This window comes from Strigops habroptila, chromosome 6, assembly GCF_004027225.2.
Source record: "Strigops habroptila isolate Jane chromosome 6, bStrHab1.2.pri, whole genome shotgun sequence".
Classification (NCBI taxonomy): Eukaryota; Metazoa; Chordata; class Aves; order Psittaciformes; family Psittacidae; genus Strigops; species Strigops habroptila.
Window position 1 is genome coordinate 4,591,615 of NC_044282.2, and position 17,661 is coordinate 4,609,275.

The following is a 17,661-nucleotide window of genomic DNA, read 5'->3' on the forward strand; positions in this document are numbered from 1 at the left end:
CTCGGGCCGGCACCCCGCGCTGTGCGCAGCCCCCCCGGCAACGCCCGCGGCGGCTCCCGGCGAGGCCGTCGGTGCGTGGGGCGGCCCGAGCATGCTCAGTGGCGGCGACCCCGGTGCGCTGCCGAACGGGGCGGCGAGGAGGTGCCGCTCCGCGCCGGCCACTGCGGGCACGGCGCTCCTTCCCCATGGGCAGCCGGGCTGCGGACGGCGCGGGCAGCGAGCAGACCGCAGGTGTGGGGCAGAGGGGGGCTGCTGAAGGGCATGGGGCCCGCTGAGCCCCGCGGAGCTCCGGCAGGGCAGGGTCCGCCGGTGCGGCCGGGGCTGTGCTCCTCCGTGCGGGGAACGAGCGTAGGTACGGCTCGACCCGCGGCCGCGGGGCAGAGCTTCGGCGCGGGTATTAGCTTTCAAACCTGATTCGCAAATCGTGTTTCCCTCTGTCAGCTTGTAACACCTTGTCGTTTTCATTTTCATTTTCCTTGGTAGAAGATGGTGCGCCAGGAGCACTTGGTGGGGAATCGAGAGGGCTTACCAGGGAGCAGCTATTTACAATGGCCGCGACAGCTTCTATAAACTTCAGCTCAATGATATGCTATTCAATCCTGGGACCCTTCTTCCCTTTGGAGGTAAATGATTTAGCCAGCTGCTCTTTAGATTATTTTTTTACATATTTTTGCTGCATGTTTGAAAGATTCCTAAGCACCATGAGACCTTGATGGCTGGCTGTGGGCTCTCAGTTAGACTTCTCAGTTGTGGGAATTCATAACCTGGCCTAATGCTGGCTAAAATAGATTCGAGTGTATATAACAGTGACCTGGATCTTGTCCATGGACTAATTTCACCTTCCTATGGCTGCAGAGGAGACAGTAAACTGATGATATAAAACAGAAGTTGAAATGGATGCTTGGAGAAGTGAAATAGCTTTTTGCCCAGTGCCAGATAGCAGTTTGGTGGTAGAGCTAAGATTAAAACCCTAACCCGTGCCCTGACTTGCATTTCAGTACCCTAGCCGCTCAATGACCTTTTATTTATAGCTACTTCTCTGTTAACTCGTGCTGGGCCATCATTCACTGTGTTAAATTCCTGACCTAGCAGCTGGAGGGTGGGAGGGACAAGAGGGGCAATAATTTCTGCTTATGTTGAGTGAATACAATGTTTAAATGTAGGATGAAAAACAATGATCATGGTGCCTTTGCAGCAGAAGTCCATTTCTCTCATGACCAAGTTGTTCCCAAGTGTTAACAAAGAATAATAAGGTTATTTTTGCTTCAAATCCTCCTATGTACTGCTTGTATCCAAGTAAGTGTATTTTGCCAGTTGGGTAAGTAAAAAATTTGCCTGGTGTTTGTTACGGAGAGGCATGGTATAGTGAAGATAACAGGTACCTCTTCTGCCCTCTCACCATGCAAGGGATCAGGGCTTTGCAGCTAGCTCCTTTGCACACCAGCTGAAGCCACCTGTAAAAAGTCTGGTGACCTGTTCAGTAGTTCAGCAAACAGCACAGCATACCCCTTCTTTGAGGAATGAGCATTGCTTTTCCCTTGATTACGTATAGCTTAAATAGAAGTGCAAGATGTCTTTAAATTGTTGTGGTGTTACCTTGTGAGCTCCTACTGCTTTTGAGAAAGGAAATTGCTTTGTAACTGCGCTAATAGAGAACTAAAAAAAATTAAATGTACAAGGCATGAATGTTATTCGCCTCAAGAATTTGCCTCCATTTTTACACCGTTGTGATCTTTTTTGCAGGCAGAAAAAAAAGGTGCCAGTAACACCATTGTTGGCCTGATTTTTGGATGTTTTGCTTTGGTCAATTTCTTGTCTGCTTTAATCTTAGGAAATTATGTAAGTATAATTGAGGCTGTAACTTATTTCTATGATGGCACAGGTTGGTACATGAAGACACTTCTCTAAGGCTGAGAAAAGAGATGTCTCTTCAGTAGCACTCCTGCAGGCTTGTGCTTGCAGTGACTGGAGCCTGGCCCGTCAGTCTGAATCTGAGCCAAGTCTTGTCAATACAACTTATAAATTACTCTTCTACAGTTCTCAAGGGTAGTGAGACATGGGGTGGTGGACACGTAGCTCTTCTGTTTCTCTGCTTAACAGTTCTGTTTGCTTCGGAGTAATTTGCTGGTCAGTTCTTTTCTATTGTTATATTTGTTGTTGGTTTTTCTTTTTCTTTTTCTTTAGTTAGCTGCTCCCCTTCTTCTTTTATGGTATGTTGTCTTTTAACATTTCCTCCTATTATGAGTGTCTGCTGCTTAACTGAGTTTTCCCTTCCACTCCATTATACAGCAATATGAGATGAATGTCTCCAGTTCTTGCAACTTCATTTTTTCCACACATTCAGGATGTTTCTCATGATGAAGAAATTACAAATAAATTATAAACCAGCTTGTTTGTTTATATGCTGGAGCACTGCTTTCTGTGCATTTTTGGCTAGGATCACACCCTAAGTTGTGGCTGCTGCGCAGTGTCACAGTCTTTCTTTGCTAATCCCATGGTGAATGTTTTTATTTGATGGTGAGGTGGCTTATCAAGGTGTCACACAGGTGCCATTGGTAAGTCCAGCCTCGGTGCCTCTCATGGCGTTCAACTATGGCACAACCCTCACCAAGTACTTTGCAGGGGAGAGAAAGAGTGAGCGCACCACCCTTACAGCAGACGGGTGAAGTGAGCACCAGGAGAGGTGGACAGTACAGCAGTCAGAAACTCTGAGGGTTTCAGTGAAACTTGGCAAAATATGGGCTTTAGTAATAATGGTTGGAATGTGGGGACTTTGTTGAGGCCTGAACAAGAAGAGTCTGAAATACCTGCTCTCCTTAGGGAAAGTTGCAGCAGGGAATTAGAAGCTCAGATATACTTTGTTTTGGGATTGAGTTAGCTTTGCAGCATGCCTTTCGTTGCCCTTCACTCTGGCAAGGGAGTCTGAAGTGAAGGAAGGTGTGAGGTCCTTTCCATGGTAATGAATGGGAAAGCCTGAAGCTACCGTCCTTCCTCTGTCAAAGCTTTGTGCTATTAAAGGTTATGATAAATTTGCTTTAAAATCGGCTTCTATTGACTCTCCTTAGCTATATACATGACAGGTATTGCTGACTTGGCATTACTGATGGTGCTGGAGGGGGAATGTATTACTTTATTTATAATGAGTAATGCTGCTGTAACCTGCTGCTCTGCAGAAGCTGCAGCACCGTGCTGTGAAACAGTTAACTAAACCATTGTCTTACTACTCTGAAAACTGGGTTAAGTCACTTAACCCTTCAGAGTATTTTTAGGTTCAGTATTACATGAAGGCACAGTGGCGGAAGCAGTGTCTCCAGATCTTCTAGTTACATACGCTATGAAGTGCCCATAAAGTTTTGATTTCTTAATAGTAACTTACTTTCAAAGAATTTTGATCTAGTCATGAAATAATAACATGTAAAAACTGTGTTCAATTTACAGCTTACGCATATTGGAGCAAAATTCATGTTTTTGGCAGGACTGTTTGTCTCAGGATGTGTGACCATTCTGTTTGGGTGAGTAGTTTTTGTTGGTTGGTTTTGTTGTGTCTGTCTTCTAATAATTTTCATCCATATGAAAAGATGGACACAGAACAAAACTGGAAACTCTTGGGCGTCTTTTGGGTGTTGGTTAGGTCACCTAACTTTTTTCATCTTTACTTTTTCTCTGCCCCTTATAAAGCAAAATTTCACTAGGTTTCAAAGCCTGTTAACTAATTTGAAAGCAAAGGAGGAACGTTCTGTGTGTTTAAATAACTAACATAGTTCATAAACAGTAAGAAGTCTGTCAAAGTGCAGCAATAAGGGAACTACTTATGCATAATGTTTAATTGCTCTTTTCTTAAAAATATTGAGTGCAAATGAGAAGCTTTGCCTGGCAGGCAGAGAGGTTAAGCCACTCATTTTAGCAAAATAAAAGTTTTATTAACAATGAGGAAACTCTTTTTAGGTAGTTGAAACTCATTGTGTCAGACTCCTTGCACAGTTGCTTGAAAAAGCTGTGACATACAGCAGAAGATGGAGTTCCGGTTTTTCACAGGTTAGGTTTTTTGTGCTATTTTCACCACCAAAGAAAAGGGGAAGGAGAAAGTTGCCAGAAATAGTTTGGTAGACTTTGAATTACTTCGCTGATGTGATTCAAAAAGATGTGGCAATAGATGTGTCCTTTAATGAGTAAGAAATGATGCTCCAGGGCCTTTAGGAGATGATTTGTTGCATCCTGAGAAATCTGCATTTATTGTTTTGGGTTTTTTTTTTTTCCAGAATGCTGGACAAGGTGCCAAGTGGACCAATTTTCATTGGTTTGTGCTTTTTAGTAAGAGGAATGGATGCAGTAGGTTTTGCAGCAGCAATGACAGCATCATCTTCAATCCTTGCAAAGTCATTTCCCAATAATATAGCTACTGTCCTGGTAAGTGCAAAAAACAGTGTTAGAGCCAAGTACCCACAAGATGATAAATTGCCAATAGGAAGCCTAAAACCAGGAGGAGAAAATCTGCTGTCTTATGTGCAGGCATGTTTGAAATCATAACATAATGTTTGGTTTTAATCAAGAATCCAAGATGGGGCATCCACAGCTTCTTTGGGCAACCTGTTCCAGTGCCTCCCCACTTTCACAGTAAACAATTTCTTCCTTATATCTAAGTTTGAACCCGTCACCCCTTGTCCTCTCACTACAGTCCCTGATGAAGAGTCCCTCCCCTGCATCCTTGTAGGCGCCCTTCAGATACTGGAAGGCTGCTATGAGGTCTCCACGCAGTCTTCTCTTCTCCAGGCTGAACAGCCCGAATTTTCTTAGTTGTTAGATTAGATCAAGCAAAGTGCATCCTAGGGTAAAATCATAAAGCCCAAAGGAATGGATGAGGGGTGTTTAGCCTTGCTTTCCATTGCCTTTCTTGATAGTGCTAGATCCTGAAAAGCACGTTTCCTCTCCTTACCCTTTTGGTACCAGTTTTCAGCCCACCTTTTACCCATTGGGTACCCTAGAGAGTATATGGGGAAGTTACTAAATGTAGATATGTTAGTCCTGAAGTGGGAAGTTCAGCATCTGTCCACATGATCCCTCTGTTGCAAGAGGTATGAACTACAGAACATAAACAATGTCACTTTTCTTACAATATCAGGTTTACCTTCCCCTGATTTGTAATAATGCAATGACTCAGTTCCCCTGCATCCCAATAATTCATTAACTTAAAAAGGCTAAATGATGTACAGCCTGTTTTGAACTGATGTCTCACTAATAATATTTTTTATGGTTTGTGAATAACAGAAATAAAAGCATCATTTGGATGCAGTTATGTTAACTCATGGGCATTCCATGTGTTGAAGTTTACCAAAATGTCTCAAAATTTATCTAGAAATTTTGAAGACTTCGTAGTCATATGTTGTCACTAGTTATTTCCTTTGCTAGGAAAGGAAAAGGCTGCTACCTGAGGCTGACCTAGGGTAAAGAACTTGGCTGTTGCTGACTGTGCCTGCTCTCAGGCCATTTCACTACTCTGACTTGTATCAGTAAAATTAAAGATGAGGATGAATCCTTATGCTGTGGTTTCTGGATCCCAGAAGTTAGCAAAACTTTAACTGTAAGCAGTTTCTACCACCAGCTCTTACTAGTGGTCTAAACATTAATCAAGTGTTGAGGCAGATGTTGACAGTGGTGACTGTGGTGTTGTAGCACAAGATTTAAGTGTAACTGTATTATTGGACTTTTAAAAACCAGTATCTTATAAAAGATGCCAGATTATTAAATTATGGCCATAATAACCTGAGATATCCCTCAGTGAAACCTTCAATTTCATTGTTATTTCCTACCCCTAGTCAGTGAATCCAGACCGTTGGTTATGGAAAGAAAGCTTTAACTTGGCACATGTACCCTCATGTATCTCCTTATCCCATGAGATGATGATCCATCCAGATAGGCTTGTTTGGGTCCTCTCCCTCAGGCTGGAGTGTAATGGCAGGTTGGAGAGATGACCTCTTCAGCCTGAGCTGTCCTACAGATGCTTTCTGTCACTAAAGTGTTTATCTTGACTCAGGACTGGGATCTGTTAGGTGACAGCGGAGTGGGTAATGCTGCAGTACAGGTGGTTCCCTGTAGTGAGGCAAAGAGGGGTCGGCTGTCAGGCTGTCCCACTTTGTGAAGGTCACTATTAGCTGTTATCCCCCTCAGTCATGCAGTGCCTTTTTCTTTTCACTAGCCTGGCTATGTTGTACTGCTCCTCAGAAAAATGGCTTGCTTTTTATTTTTACCTCAGCGTTTCTCAGCATATGGACTTCTTGCTTGCTTTCGTTTTCATCCTTTAGGGCAGCCTTGAAATTTTTACAGGACTTGGACTGGTACTGGGCCCGCCTTTAGGTGGCTTTTTGTATCAATCATTTGGTTATGAGGTCCCTTTCATTACGGTGGGATGCGTAGTGTTGGTCTTGGTGCCTGTGAATATGTGCGTGTTATCAAAATACGGTAAGCATCCTTCTTCCTGCCTCCTTCACTCACCTTAATTTCTCATGTTTTTAACAGTCCTTTAAAAAAAATCGCTTCTGGAGTCTGATCCAACTCAGAGGGCAAAGCTCCAGCTGAATTAACTTGTGATCTTGATCAGGCCCATGTTTTATGATGCTAAGCTAAATTAATGTGTGCAGATGGCCTGGAATGAATCCAACACCTCATGCCCATCTCTGCAAACACTAAAATCTCTGTGGAAGTGAACTGAGATATATTTTTGTTTTCTTTCATCTCCTTAGCTTCAGGGCTTGTAAAGAATCAATTGTGTCTTCTTAGTGTCAGCTTGTCATTGCAGATAGTTGAGGAAAAGCTGGAGATAGGTTTTGCCTAAAACAAGAGAACTTGATGTGTTTGAGTGGTTAAGAGTAGGGGAAAAAACAGAATTACGGGGAGAACAAAAGGGGTTTATTTGTACTGACTAATGCAGGATCTCAGTAACATGAAAGAATGTTAAAGTTAATACATGAGGGGCTTAACTGAAGGTCATATAAATCATATCCTAAATATGATATGATGTATCATATCAATCATATGATATTACTAGCCAATTTGAAACTATGTTAAATAAATGTTAGCTGTGAGCTAGTGGATGCTAACAAGTGAACTTTTAATTCTATCTATACTTTGAGACCACGTTCAACTATTGAAGCACCAAGCATATCAGGAAAGGAGCTTGACTTAGAAATGGCATCTAACCATGACATCTGAAAGAACCTTCCTGTCTGTAGCACAGATTGAACATGTAGGAGACCTGAATGACTAGACAGATTTCAATTGATAAATAGCAATTTTTTTATTTTCCTTTCAAAGCGTGTTTCTGACTGGACATGAATGGTTCATGCATGTTGTGTTAAAGTTGAAACGTATCCATGAGATTGTCATTGTATAAGGACTAGCGGAGAAGTAACCGTATTTTCACATAGTTGGAATAGTACATGTTTTTTTTTCCTTGGGGATTTGCAGTGTTGGAATCTAAACTGTGTACTTTTCTTATTTTAGTTACCTGTCAAATTTGGGGGTTTAATATAAAAAATGGTATAATGCATAATAGTCTACTCTTGACTTTTATTTGTTAGGTAATGAGTAATAGGACTAGAAAAAGAGAAGTACTGATTTCTTTTCTAAAGCAAGAAGATAAATCATGAGCTTATGCTGCTTAAAATAATGCAATTTCCTATTTCTCTTGAAACAGATTCAGTCCCTAGCAAGGACTCCTTTTGGAAGCTCATTCTTCTGCCAAAAGTCTTACTACTCTGTCTTACTATATTTTCTCTAAGTGCATGCTTGGGCTTTTTGGATCCCACAATGTCTCTATTTATCCTAAAGAAGGTAAGTCCTGTTAATATGCAGGGAAGTCTTGCTAAATAGTAAATAACTGGTTATAAATGTGGTTTAAATATCCTAAACAAAATTAAGCCTTATCCAATTATCCACTTTAATTAACTGTTAAGAATATGATTTCCAAATAACTTGATTTCCACAGGACTGGCAAATCACAATTCCATTGACACCATCTGTGGCTGCTGGGTCTTGGTAACTTTGAGAATGAGGAAATGTAAGGCCTTCAAAAATGTGCTTTTTCCACTTAATTGGCTTTCGAGTGCGGAGAACCTTCTCTGAACTGGGAATAGCAGCTGGTCTTGCAAATAAGGGACTTTTTCCCTCCTATCTGAACTCAAATTCTGTAAAACTGCAACAGTCACTGACAGTGTTCTATCTCCTGATATGGACATTTTCCTTTGGGGACTCACTGTCACAGCTCTGCCTTGTCTGGCAGGTATGCTAAAATTAAATTGATTGCAACTATGTAGCCTCCCAGCTGACTACTTCACGCACTTATTAAAAAGGCAAATGCCATTTTATTTATTTATTTTTAATTTATTTTAATATTTATATACTTGTTTCCTACTTGATTTTATTTATTTGTTTTCCCAATGGTGTTTGAGATACTGAATTTGAAGTAAACAGTTTAAAATTCTGTTCCTGTGTGAAATTAACCAATGCTTTTTAAGTGGTTTATTTGTTATTTGTTTTTCCAGGGAATAGCATTTTACAGGTGGTTGTGCTCCTTCTTTTTGTCTGTCTAGTCCAGTACTTAGAGCACTCATCCAGGGTGGAGGAGACTTGGTGCTAGCCTCTTCCATCGGTGGAGATGTGAATGTACGTCTTCCATCACCCGAGAGGGATCTGTAATTATGCCACTGTAGAATATTGTGCAATTGTGTGGCTCTTCTGCTTTCCCTATGCACTGTGCTATCAGATACTTGCTGTGAAAGGGCTGTAGCCTTTTTGGCAGGTGTTCTAACCACTAAATTAGAGTTATTATCATGTGCTTGCATATGGCAAGGAAATAGTGAATATTTATGTAGTCCATGCCACATGAAACGCCTTCAAATACCTTCTAACTGGTAGTTGAAGAACTCATTTGAGAGACTAGCTTTTGGTTCATTACACATTTTGTTTCAATACAGAAATGTGACTCTGCATTAGGAAAATGTAGACCTTGGGGGGGTGTGCAAAAAACCCTGTTATTCATTCTCATAAAAATCCTTCTTTGGTTGAAAAGCCACAGTTGTGTCTTACACTGCTTGCTTTTAAGATGCACTGATCAGCAGTTGATGGTTACAGTATTTATGCTTTTCTAAGTGGAAATAAAACTGAAGATTGGAGGGGTAAAGACTAAATCCATCTAAATTTCAAGTGTCTGAAGTGTCTATTTCGAATGTGCCAGATATTAATATTAGAATCCAATGTGCTGGTGTAGGGACATAGCACAGTGTTTCCTCCTGATATCATTTAGGCTTTATGTGTGTCAGGTGTTTTTCACTCCATGCTTAGAAGTGGAAGGAAATGAGCTCTGCTGATGACTTCAAATACTTGAAAAACCTCTGTATGATATCAGTAAAATACTTACAATCATGCATTTCAGTACTTTGACCTAAAATAGAATTACTGGATTGTGTTTTAATGAATGTAGCATATATGGTTTGATGTTTTGGGGTTTGTTTTATTTGTCTTCCTTTCCATAGTTCAAACTCCCAGCTGGTTATGTGGGCTTGGTATTCCTCGGTTTGGCACTCTCGTACTCCCTGTCTTCTCCCCTCCTCGGACTTCTAAGTGACAAACGACCAGTGAGTACTACCCTGCAGTTTGTGCAGGGTTAGTAAAGCACTCTGTGCATTTAGTTAAAACTGCAGCAATTCCCATACTGAAGTGATGGATGAATGCCTGGTCCTATAAAGGAATGTCTTTTAGGACCTCGCACGAGAACTGACTACTGCTCATTTGAAGATCTCTTTTGCAAGGTCCAGGTAATACAAGAATGTCCAAAATAGTAAAAGATACTGGACATTAATCCTGTAGTTGAAATGTGTTGAGCTTTTCCAGTGGACTAAGCACAATCTATTTCCAGCCAATGTGAAATGAAGAGTAGGAGGTTACGTCCCAGTTATCCATGCTTTTGACCAGATCTAATTTTATCAGCTTTAGAGAAGAGGCATCTTTACTTAGCTGTATTGACTTTACCTCTTAAAAAGTGTAATATCCTAATTAGATCAGCACACCAACTGGCTAGGGTTTTCTAGCTCTTAACTGCACTATAAAAAGACACTTTGGCAGTGATACACCTAAAACTGCCTGGTTGACAGCCACTGCTAACTGGTCTAGGAAGCCTACAATTTGAATGCTGTGCGTGAAGGACAGCATCAGTTTTCTGACACTGGTTTTTTTAATAATGGCCTTCGTACATGAGAATTACATGCAGTGCTATGCGATATTTCTTATACTAAGAAAGAGTAAGGCCTAAAATGCTTTGCTAACAGAGAAACACTGTTACTCAGTATCCTGAAGAAATCTTGGTATTAGGCAGCTGCTGCCAGTGACAACATTGGTGATGAGGAAACGTGAATTCAGTGTTTCTTGGTGGTATTCAGAACTGGCAGAGAAATTGTGAATTCCCAGTTTGTGTGTAATGATGGTCTCTACAGGAGCTGCACTTTTCAGGAGATAGAGATTTAGAAGAGGGGTATTACAAGAAGCAAAATAGTTACGTTACAAATTCGCATCTTTAAATTACATACCTCTTCCTTTCACAGTACCTCAGGAAGTGGTTGGTGGTATCTGGAGGCTTAATGACAGCACTGTGCTTTTTCATGCTAGGACCTGCTCCTGTACTACACATTGAAAGGTATGGAACTGCCTCTTCTTCAGCCTATCCCCTTGTGTGATGTTTTTGTGATGGATGTCGTGACCATAGTCATGAATGTCCACAGTCTACAATTAGCACCTCTGATCATGAAACAGGTTTTTTGTTTAACTACTATGAATATAAAGCAGTGAAAGTGTCTGAAAATGAAGATTTTACAGCTTCGTCATATAGATCATTTTCCTTTGCTTTTACTGTTGTTGTGTTTGCTCATGTTAATGTGTGTGGTGGGAAGAATGCTGCTTTTTATTTTCCTTCCCTTCCAATTCTGTGCATTTCCACTGCAGCAAAACAAAGTTATATTTTCTGTCTTATTTTTCAGTTTTCTCTGTTTCAATAGTGTTTCTTAACTATGGGTTTTATTTGCATTATTGAGTTTTGTTCTCTCTGCATGTAGCTTCTGAGGGAAAATGCCAGATGATAGCTTTGTTTTCAGCTAGCTACGTAGAGACAATGTCTTTTGCACTTGAACACTGCATTACTGTATCTCTCAAGTTAATTCACAGCAAACAATTCTGCTACATTTACAAAACAGCTGGACAATCCTTTTGTCCTAGGTTATATACTCTGTTAAAGATGCTGATAGGCTTGCTAATGTGCAGAATTAGTCAACTCTTTCCTCCTAGACTTCTAATTTTTAAAAAAGGTCATGCATTTGAAACTGGTGAGATAGTACGTTTGAGCTGGTGAGAAAAAGAAATCAGTAAAATCTTTGAGATTCTTTAGCTAAGTCTATTTGGTTATAATGTATTAGGCTACAAAATTTTAGCTGCAAAATTCTTCACTTAGTTTGTGCAATAGACTAAGCCTAGCGCTTGGATATATGATTGATGAGTTAAGCTTATCTGTCTACCTCTTCTCTATGTGCTCCTCTTAAAATGAACTGCATTCAATAAGGAAATACTTAATTTGAGCACAGGATATTAAAATTCTTTTACAGTCTTTTTTTTTTTTTTAACCTTAAAACTGTATTTTTCAAATCTTAGCGTTCAATTAGAGTTCTTTTTGGCTTCAGGAAATCTAGTTTTCTGGTCGGTCATGGAGAGCTGATGCAACAGCCTTCAGATGGGGTTCTTCAGCAGCTAACTTCTTTTAAATGCCTCTTTTTCAGTCAGCTGTGGCTGTTTGTGCTAGTGCTGGTTTTGGTTGGGTTTTCCCTTGGCATGAGTGTTATCCCGGTGTTTCCAGAGATACTGCAGTGTGCATAGTAAGTAACTCAGTCCAACACATCTTTCATGCTACTGAATTTTCAGGGGTGAATATGAAGTAGTGTTTTGGTGTGGCTTTTTTCCTTCATTTTGAGACAAAGGCAATGAGTAACACTTAAATGCTTCCACTACTCTTTTGTCTTAGTGTTTTCTGACTGAACACCCCAGTCATTATACTCCAAATATCCAAATTTAAATTTGTGAATGTATGCCTCAGTACTGTGAACACATTGAAGTCCATCAGACTTTGGATCTCATAGCATGGGTTGACCTGTGTGTGGTTTCATATACGTAGGATTTATTTCAGCTTCTGAGGACAACTAATAGCAAGCAGTTTTCACTGGATTTTCAGACTGCATTGACTTTAACAGCTGCACCTACAGGAATCATACTTGATCGAAGTACAAGGTCTGTGATGTGGCTTGGCTGTAATGACCTATAGAAGGGTCTTGATTTACTCTTATTGCTATGTTCCTCTTGGAACAAGGTGTTTCCTTTGTAAAAGCTACCTGTCACTGTTTTTCACTTGCCACATGAAACACGGGGAATAAGTGATGGTGTGATGTTAGGAGTCTTACTTGGCAGACATCAGAGATGAGCAGCACTGCAATCCTCCAGAGAGGCAACAGAAAAGAAGGTTCTGGGTAAAAAGACATGATTCCACTGTACACTTTTGCTTGTTAACTATTTATATTGTATATAAATTAAAAGGAGGGAAAAAACTATAGGGGAAGGTATAGACTGAGACACAATAATGTATTGTACTGCTGTAACTGGTCTGTCTTTCTGCAGTGAGAATGGATTTGAAGAAGGTCTGAGTTTGCTGGGGCTGGTGTCTGGGCTCTTCAACGCCATGTGGTCCCTTGGGTAAGTATACTGTCACCTTTTTGTAAGCTGTGAGCATTTGCTTGTTCTACACTATTGCCACACGAAAGCCTGCTGCATTACAACCAGAAGTCCTGCACTGCAGTCATTGTGTTGACCTTGATTCAAAAGGTTCTTGCTGAACAGGTGCCTGGTGGACATGTTAAAACAAAGCTTTTCACACAACAAAGGGAATGGACTCTGAGCTTGTCTTCCTTTGAAATGTATTGTCCTGCATATCAAACAGCTGCAGTGATTAAGTGGATGTAAACTTGTGCTTTTGGGTGGTCATTTTTGTTGTCACTGAAATAGTTAATGTTTAATAATACAGAGAGAGGTGGACCCTAGTTTTTTACAAAGCTAAGCCCACACACATGGACCAAGCTAGAATGCATCTGCTCCTGACTAATTCTGTTCTCCCTTTTTCATTTCCCACATTTCCTCCTTTTGTCTGGGACAGCTTAGAGTAGAATCTTCTCTTTCAGTCACAGCCGTTATTTAAGGTCTGTGTTTGTGTAGCTTAGCAGAGTGTATCTGTGTTTATTGCTCAGTGGTTGTTACAGAAATGAGTAAAAGGCGCTACTGGCTGAGTGACCCTTCAGAGCTGTCACTCAATGGGAAGATTCCCCCTTTTTGATTGCCACTCCTAGGATTTTTTTACCTGTCCTGTTTACCTGTCCTTGTGGCTGCAGGTAAAACTTGCACCATTTTTTCCAAGCTAACTGAAGTTGTAGCTGTCCTGTTTATTTGGCATAGGGTACAGTACAGATAGAGGTAGTATAAATTTACCAAACCCCCATTTTATGCTGTTATCAAACCTGGTTTTATTATATGACTTGCTACCAGGAGGTCTCTCTAGTTTTACACAGTTTTGTCCCTTTCTGTACCCAGAGACCATATCATGTAAGGCCTTTCATAAAGTGACAGCAGCTGCATAACCTTTCATGACATTCTTAGGCATGAAGACGCAGAGCGGTTACACACAGCTCAACCTGGCAGTAACTGCATCTGTCACAGTGTGCCTATATCCATCAGTCTTGTCTTGAAGTTTGGAAGGTTTACATTTTGAGGGATGAGAGTTTAAATTTCTTTTATGATAGAATTGATCAGTGTACATGCCCCATAGAGCATAGCCCTTAATTGGATCTCTAAACCAGTCTAGATACAGGAAAGAGTGCATTCAGCTTTCTGAGGTGGATCCTATTTCCAGGTGAGGAGGTAACTAGACAGGTCTGTTGGAGACATGGCAAACAGAGTATTAATAGTTATTGTGGATTATAGGAAAGTTAGGTCTGTGGAAGACAATCTCTTTGTTGACGGAGAGAGAATCAATGGAGGGAGGCCACGAAATGCAATAAAGAAGTTCTCTGAGAATACAGTATGTTATCTTTTCTGTTTGGGATGCCAATACCTCATTTTGATTTGCTGTAGGGCATTTGCAGGTCCCACTCTGGGAGGATTTCTAAATGAAAAGCTGGGTTTTGAATGGGCCTCAGCCATCCAAGGAGGATGGGCACTGTTAAGTGTAAGTAATTACACGCTTTTTGCTTTTTGTATCTATTGCAGTTATGAGCTATTGTACAAGGTTGTTATTATTATTACAATTGTAACTGACTGTTTCCTCAAAGGGTCTTGCAACTGGAATATTCTATATCACTGAGGCAACAAAGAGAAGGTATGCTGAGATATTTATTCTTCATTTTACTTGCAGCCATTTAAAGCAAACCTTTGAAAGGTGCGCTTCCATTTTTTCCTCACTACCAACCTGATAATGAATGACAAGATAAGCAGTAAAAATACCGCTTAAATACTTTGTCTCTATGCTTTCCTAAATTTATACTGACTTAAACAGAGACCTACGCTATGCAATGCTTGTTCTATACAAGCAACAGGACTGTGGCATGAACAAGGAAACCCTAGTGATGGTTCTTCCACAAGGGTGTCTGTGAGCTGGAATTGACTGGTTGGTTGCATTCAGGGAGTAGTGGCCAATGGCTCAATGTCTGGATGGAGGTCAGTGATGGGTAGTGTCCCTCAGGGGTCCATATTGGGACCAGTGCTGTTTAACATCTTCACCAATGACATAGACTGTAGGATTGAGTGCACCCTCAAAAAATTTACAGATGGAGCTGTTGGAGCGAGTCCAGAGGAGGGCCATGAGGATGATCAGGGGGCTGGAGCACCTTCTGTATGAAGACAGGCTGAGAAAGTTGGGGCTCTTCAGCCTGGAGACCTCATAGCAACCTTCCAGCATCTGAAGGAAGCCCACAAGGATGCTGGAGAGGGACTCTTCATCAGGGACTGTAGTGGTAGGACAAGGGGTGATGGGTTTAAACTTCAACAGGGGAAGATCAGATTAGATATAAGGAAGAAGCTCTTTACCATGAGGGTGGTGAGGCACTGGAACAGGTTGCCCAAAGAAGTGGTAAATGCCCCATCCCTGGCAGTGTTCAGGGCCAGGTTGGACAGAGCCTTGGGTGACATGGTCTAATGTAAGGTGTCCCTGCCAATGGCAGGGAGGTTGAAACTAGATGATCCTAAGGTCCTTTCCAACTCTAACCATTCTATGACGCCAAACTGACTGGTGTGTTGTCATGCCTGAGGGATGGCATGCCATTCAGAGGGACCTGGACAAGCTTGAGAAGTGGGCCCATGTGAACCTCATGAGGTTCAACAAGGCCAAGTGCATGGTCCTGTACCTGGGCTGGGGAGACCCTTGGTATCAATACAGGCTGGGAACTAAAGGGATTGAGAACAGCCTTGTCGAGAAGGACGTGGGGGAACTAGGGGATGAAGATCTGGACCTGAGCTGGCATTGTGCCCTCACAGCCCAGAAAGCCTGAATACCGCCTCAATATCCTGGGCTGCATCAAAAGCACCGTAGCCAACAAGGCAAGGGTGGTGATTCCCCCTCTCTGCTCAGCTCTCATGAGAACCCACCTGGAGTACTGCATTCAGCTCTGGGGCACCCAACATAAAAAGGACATGGAGCTGTTGGAGCAAGTCCAGAGGATGCCACGAAGACAATCAGGGGGCTGGAGCACCTCCCATATGAAGACAGGCTGAGAGAGTTTGGATTGTCCAGCCTAGAGTAAAGAAGGCTCCGGGGAGACCTTATAGCAGCCTTCCAGTACCTAAAGGGGGGCTTACAAGAAAGATAGGGACAGACTTTTCAGCAGGGCCTTTTGTGATAGGACATTGGGTAATGGTTTTAATCTAAAAGAGGGGAGATTCAGGCTGGATGTGAGGAAAAAAAAGTCTTTACAATAAGGGTGGTGAGGCCCTGGCACAGGTTGCCCAGAGAAGCTGTGGATGCCCCATTCCTGGAAGTGTTTAAGGTCAGGTTGGATGGGGCTCTGAGCAACCTGATCTAGTTGAAGACATCCCTGCTCATGGCAGGGGGGTTGGACTGGATGACCTTTAAATATCCCTTTCCAACCCAAACCGTTCTGTGATTCTGTGAAGCGATAGGTATGAAAGCAATAGTATGTACTTTGTGCAGTAGTAGAGAGCCAAATCCAGTGATCCACATAGCTCTTTCCATGTAATGTGTGGCTTTTTGCTATAATGTTGGTATTGCACTGAAGTATTTAGAGAATATTAAACCTGTTTCTTCGCTCCTGTTGTCTTCCTTGTGCAAACAGTTCCAGTTCCAGCCTGCCAAATCCTCCTGCTACTAATGAAGAAAGAACTCATCTGATGAGCAGTGAATCATAGCCAGACATACTTTCAATTCTCAGTTTGCTATTGTGGTTTAACCTATTATTGAGATGAGTGGACTTAACAGTGTTTCATTATTCTGGACCTGGGATACATGATCCCTTAGTGAACGACCAGCTGTGGTTTAGTTGTAGCTGCATTAGTGTTTTGAAACACTAAACACTGACTGTCTTTTAAAAGTCTTCACGTGGATTGGCTGAAGTGATGAGTAACCCTCCGATGTCAGCCTGTTTAATTGTGTTCCATGTACAGTGCATGGAACTGTGTGTGAAAGAAGTGTGTTTTCAAATGTCTGGTTTCTGTGCTTGAGCCTGCTGTGCATTATTCTTGGGTAAAGCTACTATTTTGCTACTATGATTTTCTGTATATTTTTAAAGAATGTTCATTATCTTGTAATACTTTAACTGATGACGTTGAAGCAGAATTTGAAACGACAAAGCATTAAGCACAATGTTTTTTTCAATAAAGCAACTTTTTTTCCTAAGTTTTGCAAATTTTCTCAGACAACAGAGCCTAAAAGACTTTGTGTCTGTCAACATTCGTATTATCCTGAAAGTGCCTGAAAATGGAAGGCAAAGATAATGAAGAGAAGAGTTAGAATCTCTACACAGAACTAACTGATCTTCAGTCCTGGAGGAGACGTGGCATCGTGTGTATACATATACACAGAGATATATGTATGTTTGTGTTATGTATGAAGACTCAGCTTGATGTTTGTGAGATCTATTTTTACTAATAAATGCCAGGTGGAATGTTTGTACTAATTGCCTCTGCAACAGTAGGTCTATCAAAAGTCTAGAGCTACTATTTTCCAACGGTGGGGAAAAGAAGTATTTCCTCACTTCCTCAGGGTGCTTGGCAAAACAGCTCAGGGGGAGCTGAGGCAAGGGCATACCTGGCAGATTCACACTACACCACTTACTGTTGTGGGAAGCATCATTGAACTTGTTCTTGAGCGCACAGCTCAATTTTAGAAGGGGTTCTCTGTGCTACCCGTTTTTCCATTAATAATAATAATAAATGGTCTAGCCCTAGCAATTTACAGTTGGTTTCTCTTGTGAATAGCTACTGGATTTACATGACAAATACTTCTTTGTCTGCCAGAGCCCTTCCTGGGGCAAGCAAGAACTGCTCTGGTAGTCAGCTGAACTGTGAAGCATCAGGATA

General features: G+C 41.5%; 1 protein-coding gene across 1 annotated transcript; it reads left to right on the top strand.

Moving 5' to 3' along the window:
* The first annotated feature begins 103 nt into the window (after window positions 1–103).
* Window positions 104–17,258, top strand: SLC18B1 (solute carrier family 18 member B1). Its single transcript, XM_030490005.1, has 14 exons — window positions 104–231; window positions 487–623; window positions 1,744–1,839; window positions 3,439–3,512; window positions 4,260–4,407; window positions 6,300–6,456; window positions 7,691–7,827; window positions 9,528–9,629; window positions 10,593–10,684; window positions 11,814–11,909; window positions 12,703–12,777; window positions 14,206–14,299; window positions 14,403–14,449; window positions 16,419–17,258. The coding sequence occupies exons 1-14, from the start codon at window positions 186–188 to the stop codon at window positions 16,489–16,491; spliced, it is 1,374 nt and encodes a 457-aa protein (XP_030345865.1). The 5' UTR covers window positions 104–185; the 3' UTR covers window positions 16,492–17,258.
* Window positions 17,259–17,661: the final 403 nt, after the last annotated feature.